Source organism: Oncorhynchus nerka, linkage group LG4 (genome assembly GCF_034236695.1).
Source record: "Oncorhynchus nerka isolate Pitt River linkage group LG4, Oner_Uvic_2.0, whole genome shotgun sequence".
In the NCBI taxonomy this organism is placed as follows: Eukaryota; Metazoa; Chordata; class Actinopteri; order Salmoniformes; family Salmonidae; genus Oncorhynchus; species Oncorhynchus nerka.
In genome coordinates this window covers 11,864,270-11,877,917 of record NC_088399.1, presented here as the reverse complement: position 1 = coordinate 11,877,917, position 13,648 = coordinate 11,864,270, and the positions used below count along the sequence as shown (strand labels likewise).

Genomic DNA, 13,648 nt, shown 5'->3' with positions numbered 1-13,648 from the left:
CCACTCTCTTCCTAGTGAACAGGAGGAGGGTTAATAGTGAAACACCAGTCTCCCACTCTCTTCCTAGTGAACAGGAGGAGGGTTAATAGTGAAACACCAGTCTCCCACTCTCTTCCTAGTGAACAGGAGGAGGGTTAATAGTGAAACACCAGTCTCCCACTCTCTTCCTAGTGAACAGGAGGAGGGTTAATAGTGAAACACCAGTCTCCCACTCTCTTCCTAGTGAACAGGAGGAGGGTTAATAGTGAAACACCAGTCTCCCACTCTCTTCCTAGTGAACAGGAGGGTTAATAGTGAAACACCAGTCTCCCACTCTCTTCCTAGTGAACAGGAGGATGGATAATGGTGAAATGAGAGCGCAGTCTTTTTGTTTCCCAAAGTTATAAACATAATTATGTAATGCTTCATGTATGGTGTTGTCTTTTAACCTTTAACCCCCTGTCCTGTGTGTGTCCCCTGCTGTCCCTGCAGGTGTAACGGCGGTGGAAACTGAGAGCGGCAGTCATGGTGGCCCTGTCACTGAAGATTGGCGTGGGGAACGTGGTGAAGACCATGCAGTTTGAGCCCTCCACCATGGTGTACGACGCCTGTCGAATGATCAGGGAAAGAGTTCCCGAGGCACAGCTGGGCCAGCGTGAGTACACACACACACACACACACACACACACACACACACACAGAACTCAGACACACACACACACAGAACTCAGACACACACACACACACACAGAACTCAGACACACACACACACAGAACTCAGACACAAACACACACACACACAGAACTCAGACACAAACACACACACACACAGAACTCAGACACAAACACACACACACACAGAACTCAGACACAAACACACACACACACACACAGAACTCAGACACACACACACACACACACACAGAACTCAGACACACACACACACAGAACTCAGACACAAACACACACCATGCCGATACACACTCTTATACACATAGTGCCTGTGATTTTAGTCATGTCTATGCCTACACCATGTTCTAGTTGTTGTTGTTTTTCTGACAGGTCATTTAGAGTTCACCAAGAATAATTTTGTCTGTGAAGAACTAAATATTTTGTTTAACTAATATCGATTTAAGTTGTGATTACATGGCCATTACGTGTGACTCAAACTTAAATTGAAGTTTAATTAAAATCCAGGAATAATTTCACTCTTGTCTTAAACATTATCGTCACTGTCAAATGCAAATGAGTGCAGGCGTAGGCATCACTAGTCTGAAATGGGCCAATAGTGTATAACCCAATGCGTAGCTGTTAAACTATTCAGTTTATCAGTCCAGTGCAGCTTCCTGGGATGTTGACAAACTAGAGCCTCTGTCTTTCAAAATCACTCATTTGACAACAGGAGATTAGATAGGAATGATGTATGCAGAAGGGATCCAGAAACAAGCAATCTGCTGTAGCACAGGCCAACAGACCAGCACTTCTCACTAAACCAATACTGACAGGGAACTATCTATTACAGACTTTAGCAGCTGTCTTTAATAACACCCAATATGACAACAGGAAATTCAAAGAGATGATAACTGTGTCTCTTGTAGGGCAAGGAATTGCCAGGGACCTCACCATGTACAATATGTTTTGCGAATCTTAAGAGTCTATATGTATTGCGTTTTGATGCTGAGATTTGTATTTTGCGATTCAAAGTTATTTTTTATAACCAACCATATTGCTTTTTATTTTTTATAACCAACCATATTGCTTTTTATTTCTTATAACCAAACATATTGCTCGACATACAGTTTAAATACACCTTAGCCAAATACATTAAAACTCAGTTTTTCACACTTCCTGACATTTAATCCAAGTACAAATTCCCTGTTTTAGGTCAATTAGGATTACCAGTTTATTTTATGAATGTGAAATGTCAGAATAATAGTAGAGAAAATGATTTATTTAATATTTTATTTATTTCATCACATTCCCAGTGGGTCAGAAGTTTACATACACTCAATTAGAATTTGGTAGCATTGCCTTTAAATTGTTTAATTTGGGTCAAACATTTCGGGTAGCCTTCCACAAGCTTCCCACAATAAGTTGGGTGAATTTTTTGCCCATTCTTCCTGACAGAGCTGGTGTAACTGAGTCGGGTATGTAGGCCTCCTTGCTTGCACACACTTTTTCAGTTCTGCCCACACACTTTCAATAGGATTGAGGTCAGGGCTTTGTGATGGCCACTCCAATACCTTGACTTGGTTGTCCTTAAGCCATTTTGCCACAACTTTGGAAGTATGCTTGGGGTCATTGTCCATTTGGAAGACCCATTTGCGACCAAGCTTTAACTTCCTGACTGATGTCTTGAGATGTTTCTTCAATATATCCACATAATTGTCCTACCTCATGATGCCATCTATTTTGTGAAGTGCACCAGTCCCTCCTGCAGCAAAGCACCACCACAACATGATGCTGCCACCCCCGTGCTTCACGGTTGGGATGATGTTCTTCGGCTTGCAGGCCTCCCCCTTTTTCCTCCAAACATAACAATGGTCATTATGGCCAAACAGTTCTATTTTTGTTTCATCAGACCAGAGGATCTTTGTCCTCATGTGCAGTTGTAAATCGTAGTCTGTTTTTTTTAATGGCGGTTTTGGAGCAGTAGCTTCTTCCTTGCTGAGCGGCCTTTCAGATTATGTCGATATAGGTCTCGTTTTACTGTGGATATAAATACTTTTGTACCTGTTTCCTCCACCATATTCACAAGGCTGTTGTTCTGGATTTGAATTGCACTTTTCGCACCAGAGAACGTTCATCTCTAGAAGATAGAACGTGTCTCCTTCCTGAGCGGTATGACGGCTGCGTGATCCCATGATGGTTATATTTGCGTACTATTGTTTGTACAGATGAATGTGGTACCTTCTGGCATTTGGAAATTGCTCCCAAGGATGAACCAGACTTGTGGGGGTCTGCAATTTTTTTCTGAGGTCTTGGCTGATTTCTTTTGATTTTCTCATGATGTCAAGCAAAGAGGCACTGAGTTTGAAGGTCGGCCTTGAAATACATCCACAGGTACACCTGCAAATGACTCGAATGATGCCAATTAGCCTATCAGAAGCTTCTAAAGCCATGACATCATTTTCTGGAATTTTCCAGGCTGTTTAAAGGCACAGTCAACTTAGTGTATGTAAACTTCTGACCCACTGGAATTGTGATAAAATTAATTTTAAGTGAAATAATCTGTCTGTAAACAATTGTTGGAAAAATTACTTGTCATGCACAAAGTAGATGTCCTAACCGACTTGCCAAAGCTATAGTTTGTTAACAAGAAATTTGTGGAGGAGTTGAAAAATTAGTTTTAATGACTCCAACCTAAGTGTATGTAAACTTCCGACTTCAACTGTATGTCAGAGAGACGAGAGAGCCATGAGAAAACCAGTTTTCATCAGTCATGGAAATAGTGTTCCCTATTAAAAAGAAGATAGAGAACAAGCTGTAAAGGAAAAATACTGGAATTTTGATGCAGGTACAGAAAACGAGTGCAAAAATAATATTGCGATACGATATATCGTCAAAGTTTTTTAACGACATGTAACTGTTGATTTCATCCCCCATCTCTTGAAACTCTGCAGTAATCCAAATGGTACGCATTCTAAATGACACCCTATTCCCTATGTAGTGCACTACATTTTGACTAGAGTCCTATGGGAGCCCTATGAGCTCTGGTCAAAAGTAGTGCACTACATAGGGAATTGTGTCACTTGGGATGCAACTAAGCAACTGCAGCAAACGTTGTGAAAGCAAACGATTTCATGCCTCCACTCCCATCTTTCCTCATACTAACATTTCTGTCCATTCCAGCCCTTCGTCGTCTTCTCATTGAATACTTGCCATGAAGTTGATTTCTCTGAGGTCTTGAAGGGTTGATGACTTTTACTGAGTGTCATTATGGCCTGCTCAACCTTTCCATGTTAATATTTCCATGTAAGACTACTGAGCAGATGCAGTGTTGATATGAGAAGGAGGATATTTCAGTGATCCAAGGATCTGGAGACGGGAGAATTCTCCCTTTTGCATCTTTAATGGTCCAAGATTTTGTCATTCTTCTCCAAGAGTCCCTCATTCTTCTCCAATATTCCCCCTCCCTCTATTTCAAGATTCCCCTTATTCTTCTCCAAAATTCCCCCTTCCTCTTTCAAAATTCCTTAATCCCCATCTCATCATCTTATTGCCATAACAGCTTAATGATGCAGACTGGTTGGAATTCAAAAATATTATCACTGTCGGTTTTTAGACTTCTTTGTTGACATCAGTTTCAGGCCAAAAAATACCTTTTGGTTCAGTGAAAAAACTGGAGTGAGAAAAAATATCTTCAGGAAGCCCAGAAATGTCTCAAATTGAGTGTAACAAAGACAACTGCGTCCCTTTATTGAAAGGAACCTCTCCTTCTCTGCTTTCCAATGTGCCTCGGTTAGGGGTTACGTACGAAGCTGTGTGCTGTTACGTAAGTGATTCTCTCTGACTGCAGTGGACAGACTCGCTTCCCTGTCTCAACCTGTGAGTAATTTTCCACTTTGGGAGCGAGAGAGAGAGAGAGAAAAAAAGAGGGAGAGACGTGTCTTGGCCAACATCAACAGCTAATATGGAATGTTCAGTGTCTTAAATGGCCAGATTCCTTTAGCCCTGGCAAGCTGTGCTAGCTAGGCACCTTTCAGGCACTAGAGGACAGGAAGTACCGTTTTGAAACTTGGCTATAATCCAGTTAGTGCTGAGCAATTTTTCCTTTTTGAGGTTTGTTCGGTTTTGGTTCGATTCATTGAAAAGGAATCGCTGTTTTTGGTTTCCATAATTAAGACAAAAATAATAATAAATGAAATGCACAATGCATTATGTGGGTTGAATGCTGTAACACAGAATAAAAGTCCCATGATGGTAGTGACTGTCCATTACTGCTTATCACTTATTAACCATCATTTAGTCACATTACTTTACTTTATTAAAATATTTCAGTTGTTGACTGCTGAATACCAACTATCAATCACTTAGATCATGTATTTACATATTTACAGTACCAGTCAAAGGTTTGGACATGCTCCCACTCATTCCAGTGTTTTTCTTTATTTTTACTATTATCTACATTGTAGAATAATAGTGAAGACATCAAAACTATGAAATAACACATTTGACATCATGAAGAAACCAAAAAAGTGTTAAACAAATCAAAATATATTTTATATTTCAGTTTCTTCACAGTAGCCACCCTTTGCCTTTGACAGCTTTACACACTCTTCGCATTCTCTCAACCAGCTTCATGAGGTAGTCACCTGGAATGCATTTCAATTAACAGGTGTGCGTTGTTAATTTGTGCAATTGCTTTCCTTAATGCGTTTGAACCAATCAGTTGTGTTGTGATAAGGTAGGGCTGGTATACAGAAGATAGCCCTATTATGGCAAGAACAGCTCAAATAAGCAAAGAGAAATGACAGTCCATCATTACTTTAAGACATGAAGGTCAGTCAATAGGGAACACTTCAAGAACTTTGAAAGTTTCTTCAAGTGCAGACGCAAAAACCATCAAGCGCTATGATGAAACTGGCTCTCATGAGGACCGCCACAGGAAAGAAAGACCCGGAGTTACCTCTGCTGCAGAGGATTCATTAGAGTTAACTGCACCTCAGATTGCAGTCCAAATAAATGCTTCACACAGGGTTCAAGTAACAGACACATTTCAACATCAACTGTTCAGAGGAGACTGTATGAATCAGGCCTTCATGGTCGAATTGCTGCAAAGAAACCACTACTAAAGGGCAACAATAAGAAGAAGATACATGCTTGGGCCAAGAAACATGAGCAATGGACATTAGACCGGTAGAAATCTGTCCTTTGGTCTAGAGTCCAAATTTGAGATTGTTGGTTCCAACCGCTGTGTCTTTGTGAGACTCAGTGTAGGTGAGCGGATCTCCTCGTGTAGTTCCCACCGTGAAGCATGGAGGAGGAGGTGTGGGTGTGCTTTGCTGGTGACACTGTCTGTGATTTATTTAGAATTCAAGGCACGCTTAACCAGCATGGCTACTACAGCATCCTGCAGCGATACGCCATCCCATCTGGTTTGTGCTATCATTTGTTTTTCAATAGGACAATGACCCAACACACCTCCAGGCTGTGTAAGGGCTATTTGAATGCTGTAACAATACAGAATAAAAGTCCCATGATGGTAGTGACTGTCCATTACTGCCATCCCTCTCCAAGAAGGAGAGGGATGGAGTGCTGCGTCAGATGACCTGGCCTCCACAATCACCCGACCTCAACCAAATTGAGATGGTTTGAGTTGGACCGCAGAGTGAAGGAAAAGCAGCCAACAAGTGCTCAGGATATGTGGGAACTCCTTCAAGACTGTTGGAAAAGCATTCCAGTTGAATCTGGTTGAGAGAATGCCAAGTGCACAAAGCTGTCATACAGGCAAAGGGTGGCTACTTTGAAGAATCTCAAATATAAATATATTCTTTTTTTAACACTTTTTTGGTTACTACATGATTCCATATGTGTTATTTCATAGTTTTGATGTCTTCACTGTTATTCTACAATGTAGAAAATAATAAAAATAAAGAAAAGCCTTTGAATGAGTAGGTATCCAAACTTTTGACCATTACTGTATATACATACAGTGCATTCTGAACTTATGCAGACCACTCGACTTTTTCCACATTTAGTTACGTGACAGCCTTATTCTAAAATGTAATAAATAGTTTTTTTCTCCTCATCAATCTACATACAATACCCCATAATGACAAAGCAAAAACAGGTTTTTGGTACCCTTTCACAGATCTGTGCCTCGACACAGTCCTGTCTCTGAGCTCTACAGATAATTCCTTTTACCTCGTGGCTTGGTTTTTGCTCTGACATGCACTGTCAACTGTGGGAACTTATATAGACAAGTGTGTGCCATTCCACATCATGTCCAATCAATTGAATTTACCACAGGTGGACTCAAAGTTGTAGAAACTTCTCAAGGATGATCAATGGAAACAGGATGCAGCTGAGCTCAAATGCAGTGTATATTGATCACGTATTTACATGGCGCAGCAAATGCACTCTATAGCTCTGGGGAAACTGCGCATTGAGTTCACAGAAGAAAAAAACAAAAAATGTAATTCAGATAATTGAACCAACGTTGGTCAATTAGTTGTTTAAAAAATTAAACCGAAGCACTAAATCCAGTAGAAACAGTCCAACTGATTTCGGTGTGGTGGCACAGTTTCCTGTCACTTGTTGACGTGTTACCTTCTAGTTTGTTTCCAGCTGACTTAATGCACCGATAAGAACGCTTTTAATCCACACAGTATTTGTTCTATATGTTGGAATTACGTCAACTAATCCAAGATGAGACCCTTTGACTCACTCTACTGTATCTTGCCTATGCCACTCTGTACCATCACTCACTCATATATCTTTATGTACATATTCTTATCCCCTTAGACTTGTGTCTATAAGGTAGTAGTTTTGGAATTGTTAGCTAGATTACTTGTTGGTTATTACTGCATTGTCAGAACTAGAAGTACAAGCATTTCGCTAAACTCGCATTAACATCTGCTAACCATGTGTATGTGACAAATAAAATTTGTGATTTGATTTGATTTCCAGGGAAAGAAACGCCTTCAGATCGTATCACTTACACACACACAACCAGAAAATCCCCCCAAACCCCCTCAAATCCCTCTCAAGCCTCCTCCTCAATCTATAATACCCTTTCTCTAATTTCTCTTCCAGCCAATGACTATGGTCTGTTCCTGTCCGATGAGGACCCCAAGAAAGGCATCTGGCTGGAGGCAGGCAAGGCCCTGGACTACTACATGCTGAGGAATGGGGTGAGTGAGTCAGTTGGTCTCCCTGTTCAAGTGCTTTTTAGATCTGTGCTCATGAAGTTGAGGTGGTCAGGAAAGAGCTATAGGGATCTTTTGAGAAATATCGGCAGTATCTTCCACAACATCTTACGGAGACGTCGCCAACATCTTGTCAGCGATAAAAATCATCTTTGATTCTGTTACCTATTTGTTGTAGACTCCGTGGTAAAGCTGCACCAGTGACGACTGGGTTAGAAAGCCTGAAACCTAAACTTGTCCAAACGTGCTGTATTAGACACTACAATGCATATCAATCACAAAAATACCCAGATCTTTTTTTAACATAAGTTGGGACATACTGTATAGTCAGTCAGTCTAAACATTAGTACGATGATACTAATGATAATATCCACATGGTTGCCCTCAGTTAGTAGAGCATGGCACTTGCAACTCAATAATAGTGGGTTCGATTCCCAAAAGCAGCCAAGCGTGAACAATTCATACATGCATGACTGTAGGTGGCTTTGGATGAAAGCGTCTGCTAAATGTATCATGATGCTAACAGTTCTACGAGGGATGTAGCTAGCTAGCTATCTGAAGTGTCGTCTAATGATTGTGAATGGGGTTTATAATTAACACCTGACGTCTAATACATATTAATGTGCCCTCTGAGCGAAACACTTCAAAAATATGTATTTTAAACAATATTGTTGTCACTGGGTGATTTTTATCAGGACACTCTGGAGTACAAAAAGAAGCAGAGGCCCTTGAAGATCCGCATGCTGGACGGGACAGTGAAAACCGTCATGGTGGACGACTCCAAGATCGTCAGCGACATGCTTATGACCATCTGTGCCAGGATAGGTCAGTTTAATGATTTCGAGATGGGCACGTTTATTATAGGTCATGGCACAAAATGTAACGTAAGTTAGTTGACTAGCGGTAATTGGTGAATTGGGCTGAAAAGTCAGTTGACGGAAACATGCATTAACAGTTCATAACTTATCTCTCATGTCATTATAATGGTAATGTTATCGAGTCATCATGAGTAAAGGGTCAACTCATAGAAGTCTAATGTTACTGCTTGATGATTTGCCACTTGTTCAACTAGTCAGATTTCCTCCTAAAACAAAGGCTCTTTCCTTGATTCCTCACATCCTCTCTCCTTGATTCCTCACATCCTCTCCCCTTGATTCCTCACATCCTCTCTCCTTGCCACCTCCTCAAAATATATTGGAGGATCATTTTATTTTATATTTAATCCTTATTTTAGGCGATAAGTTGACTGAGAACACATTCTCATTTACAGCAACGACCTGGAGAATAGTTACGGGGGGTGAATGGGTCAATTGGAAGCTGGGGATGATTTAGTGTCCATGATGGTATGAGGGGCAGTTTGGGAATTTAACCAGAACACTGGGCTAAACACCTCTACTCTTACGATAAGTGCCATGGGATCTTTAGTGACCACAGAGAGTCAGGACATCCTTTTTTAACGTCCCATTCGATAGACTGTACCTTAAACAGGGCGATGTCCCCAATCACATCCAAGGCCCCTCTCTTCTGACTTTATCCTCCAATGAATGTATAGGAAAGACAATATGAGTTAGAGCCTAAAAGTACATTTTTCTTTCAACACTCTTTGGGCAGGTATCACAAACTATGACGAGTACTCGTTGGTGCACGACATGGTTGAGGAGAAGAAGGAGGAGATGACGGGGACTCTGACAAGACGGGACAAGACTCTGATGAGAGACGACAAGAAGATGGAGAAACTTAAGCAGAAACTCCACACAGATGACGAGTGTAAGACACAAAGACGCACAGACGCACGTACACAGACGCACGTACAGACACACGTACACACAGACGCACGTATAGACGCACACAGACACATGCACAGATACACACGCAAATACACACGCACGCAAAAGTGTCCATGACAAGTGTCTCTTGTCATATTCAAGAAGAATATGGTGCCAGTTGTCATGTAAAAATGTATTTCACACGGGGAACATTTTGACGTGACACCAGTATCTCTGTTGATGTATGTGTTTGTCATTCATTTTGAATGTCCATTAGGACACCGCTGATTCATTTCTATTTTTGGGGCTTTGATTGACTGGCATCAAGTTGTGTTTTCTCACATAATTTACATTTAGTTGCATAAAAGTTGTAGTTTTTTGGTATTGACTGTGTTTTATTGACATGATTTGCATAGATGAACATATATTCCCATTGAGTTGTACTGACTGACATTGAGTTGTACTGACTGACATTGAGTTGTACTGATTCCCATTGAGTTGTACTGACTGACATTGAGTTGTACTGACTGACATTGAGTTGTACTGACTGACATTGAGTTGTATTGATTCCCATTGAGTTGTATTGATTCCCATTGAGTTGTATTGATTCCCATTGAGTTGTATTGATTCCCATTGAGTTGTATTGATTCCCATTGAGTTGTATTGATTCCCATTGAGTTGTATTGATTCCCATTGAGTTGTATTGATTCCCATTGAGTTGTACTGACTGACATTGAGTTGTATTGATTCCCATTGAGTTGTACTGATTCCCATTGAGTTGCATTGATTCCCATTGAGTTGTATTGATTGTGATTGTCAGTGAACTGGCTGGACCATGGGCGGACGCTGAGGGAGCAGGGTGTGGAGGAGACCGAGATGCTGCTCCTCAGGAGGAAGTTCTTCTACTCAGACCAGAACGTGGACTCACGAGACCCGGTCCAGCTCAACCTGCTCTACGTCCAGGTACTAACCGATACTCTTCGAATGCAGTGCCCTATATAGAAATAATCCGTGGTTATTTTAGACCCTACCCCAGAATGACCTCTGTTGGACAAATCCTGCCGGGAGTTGGGAAAGAAACCCAAGGCAGGAATGAGGTTTGGGTGTTCAGTGTTTTGGAAACAAGGTTCTCCTTGTAGGGGTTCATGTAGACCTGTCGGTGTTAATGATTGATAACATTCCAACACCTAACCTGAGATGACCTAACCTGAGATGACATTTTACATTTACATTTAAGTCATTTAGCAGACGCTCTTATCCAGAGCGACTTACAAATTGGTGCATTCACCTTATGACATCCAGTGGAGCAGCCACTTACAATAGTGCATCTAAATCTTTTAAGGGGGGTGAGAAGGATTACTTTATCCTATCCTAGGTATTCCTTAAAGAGGTGGGGTTTCAGGTGTCTCCGGAAGGTGGTGATTGACTCCGCTGTCCTGGTGTCGTGAGGGAGTTTGTTCCACCATTGGGGGGCCAGAGCAGCGAACAGTTTTGACTGGGCTGAGCGGGAACTGTACTTCCTCAGTGGTAGGGAGGCGAGCAGGCCAGAGGTGGATGAACGCAGTGCCCTTGTTTGGGTGTAGGGCCTGATCAGAGCCTGGAGGTACTGAGGTGCCGTTCCCCTCACAGCTCCGTAGGCAAGCACCATGGTCTTGTAGCGGATGCGAGCTTCAACTGGAAGCCAGTGGAGAGAGCGGAGGAGCGGGGTGACGTGAGAGAACTTGGGAAGGTTGAACACCAGACGGGCTGCGGCGTTCTGGATGAGTTGTAGGGGTTTAATGGCACAGGCAGGGAGCCCAGCCAACAGCGAGTTGCAGTAATCCAGACGGGAGATGACAAGTGCCTGGATTAGGACCTCGCCGCTTCCTGTGTGAGGCAGGGTCGTACTCTGCGGATGTTGTAGAGCATGAACCTACAGGAACGGACCTAACCTGAGATGACCTAACCTGAGATGACCTAACCTGAGATGACCTAACCTGAGATGACCTAACCTGAGATGACCTAACCTGAGATGACCTAACCTGAGATTATTGTATATACCTCAAACCTTCCATTTCACTCATGCTTTGATGTCAATTGAAGATACAGTATGTCAGTAACGCTTTGCATTATAAGTTCCTATTCATGCCCTTAGTTACTGTACCAACATCCATTTCCATTGGTGTGAGAATGCACAGTGTCAGGAAGAACAGCTGAGAGTCACAGCTGGAGGCCAGCTGGCTCAAGGTGCCCATTGAAGTGTCAGCCATGTTTTATGTCCTGAGGTGGCAGATGTCATAGTGGTGGTAGGGTGTCTTCTCCCAAGATCGCCTCCCAAAGTTTGAGGAGAAAATGTTGTTTGGTGTGTGAATGTCTCATATGGACACACAGTGAAGGAGTGAACCTTTTGTCTTTGAGACTTTTTGCGGTCTTCCACTCACAGAAGCTTGCTTCATCTTATTCTTTCTTAAGACTTCTAGTCTTTGTGTTCCTGCCAAAGACAGTAGTTCTTGGAGCTCTCCTTTCCCTGTTGAAACACAGCTGGACACGGGGGCCCAGGCCAATGCAAGCACTGCCCATGTGGCCTGCCTGCCTGCCTGCCTCTACCGGTTTTTGCCAGAGTACATCACAAAATGTTCCCAATAGTTCATGCTCCTGGTAATATGAAAACAATGAAACATTTGGACCAACATTAAAGTTAATTTATGGGTACATTTTCTCGTCATTCATTTTGATGCTAGAACGGCATTAGATTGTCTCAGAAAGATAATATCTGATGATGTTATCCTTGGATGTTTTTCAGGGAAGTATAAGCCTGGTCCCAGACCTGTTTGTGCCCCACCACAGAGTTAAGACCATTGATCGCAGGAGATCCTTAGACTGGTCACTTGGACCAGCCTACGGAAAAATGCAAAACAGCAAAGTATTCTGTGTTTAATCTATTTTCCTGATCTGGGATTACTCCTGGCTCTGTTTGGGATCTTCCTTAATGAACGTCTTTGTGGATAATGTCTTTGGGATGTTCCTCTCCCTGTGCAGGCCCGTGATGACATTTTGAACGGCTCCCATCCCGTCTCCTTCGAGAAGGCCTGCGACTTTGCCGGATACCAGTGTCAGATCCAGTTTGGTGACCACAACGAGACCAAGCACAAACCAGGCTTTCTAGAGTGAGCACTGTTTATTGCATAATGCTATGTATATACTTTAACACGAATGACTCAAATATTTTCAATATATAACAAAGATGTATTTGCCTTAGTGATTTTGCAGTCTTCTTGAATAAAGTGTGTTTACATGTATTTATTATTTATTTTCTGTAGTTTGAAAGAGTTCCTCCCTAAAGAGTACATCAAGAACAAAGGGGAGAAAAGAATCTTCCAGGTAAGAACCCGAGCATGTGTGTGTTCGCTTGTGTGTGGGTGCATGTGTGTGTGTGTGTGTGTGTGTGTGTGTGTGTGTGTGTGTGTTCGCTTGTGTGTGTGTGTTCGCTTGTGTGTGTGTGTTCGCTTGTGTGTGTGTGTTCGCTTGTGTGTGTGTGTTCGCTTGTGTGTGTGTGTTCGCTTGTGTGTGGGTGCATGTGTGTGTGTGGGTGCATGTGTGTGTGTGTGTTCGCTTGTGTGTGTGTGTTCGCTTGTGTGTGTGTGTTCGTGTGTGTGTGTGGGTGCATGTGTGTGTGTGTGGTGTTTGCATGTGTGTGTGTGGTGTGTTTGCATGTGTGTGTGTGTGTTCGCTTGTGTGTGTGTGTTCGCTTGTGTGTGTGTGTTCGTGTGTGGGTGTGTGTGTGTGTTCGCTTGTGTGTGTGTGTTCGCATGTGTGTGTGTGTGTTCGCTTGTGTGTGTGTGTTCGCTTGTGTGTGTGTGTTTGCTTGTGTGTGTGTGTGTGTTTGCTTGTGTGCATGTGTGTGTTTGCTTGTGTGCATGTGTGTGTTTGCTTGTGCGTGGGTGCATGTGTGTGTTTGCTTGTGCGTGGGTGCATGTGTGTGTTCGCTTGTGTGTGGGTGCATGCATGTGTGTGTGTGGGTGCATGCATGTGTGTGTTCGCTTGTGTGTGGGT

The 13,648-nt window shown here is 42.4% G+C and overlaps 1 protein-coding gene across 4 annotated transcripts in view; it reads left to right on the top strand.

Moving 5' to 3' along the window:
* Positions 1–13,648, top strand: part of tln1 (talin 1) — a 166,279-nt gene that overhangs the window by 45,814 nt on the left and 106,817 nt on the right. For all 4 annotated transcript variants that reach the window (XM_065017219.1, XM_065017217.1, XM_065017218.1 and 1 more), the window contains 7 exons: positions 472–634; positions 7,738–7,835; positions 8,546–8,675; positions 9,462–9,617; positions 10,437–10,579; positions 12,635–12,762; positions 12,916–12,976. In XM_065017219.1, coding sequence (XP_064873291.1) covers positions 505–634; positions 7,738–7,835; positions 8,546–8,675; positions 9,462–9,617; positions 10,437–10,579; positions 12,635–12,762; positions 12,916–12,976 — 846 coding nt within the window. In that variant the 5' untranslated portion in view covers positions 472–504. The remainder of the gene's footprint in view (positions 1–471; positions 635–7,737; positions 7,836–8,545; positions 8,676–9,461; positions 9,618–10,436; positions 10,580–12,634; positions 12,763–12,915; positions 12,977–13,648) is intronic.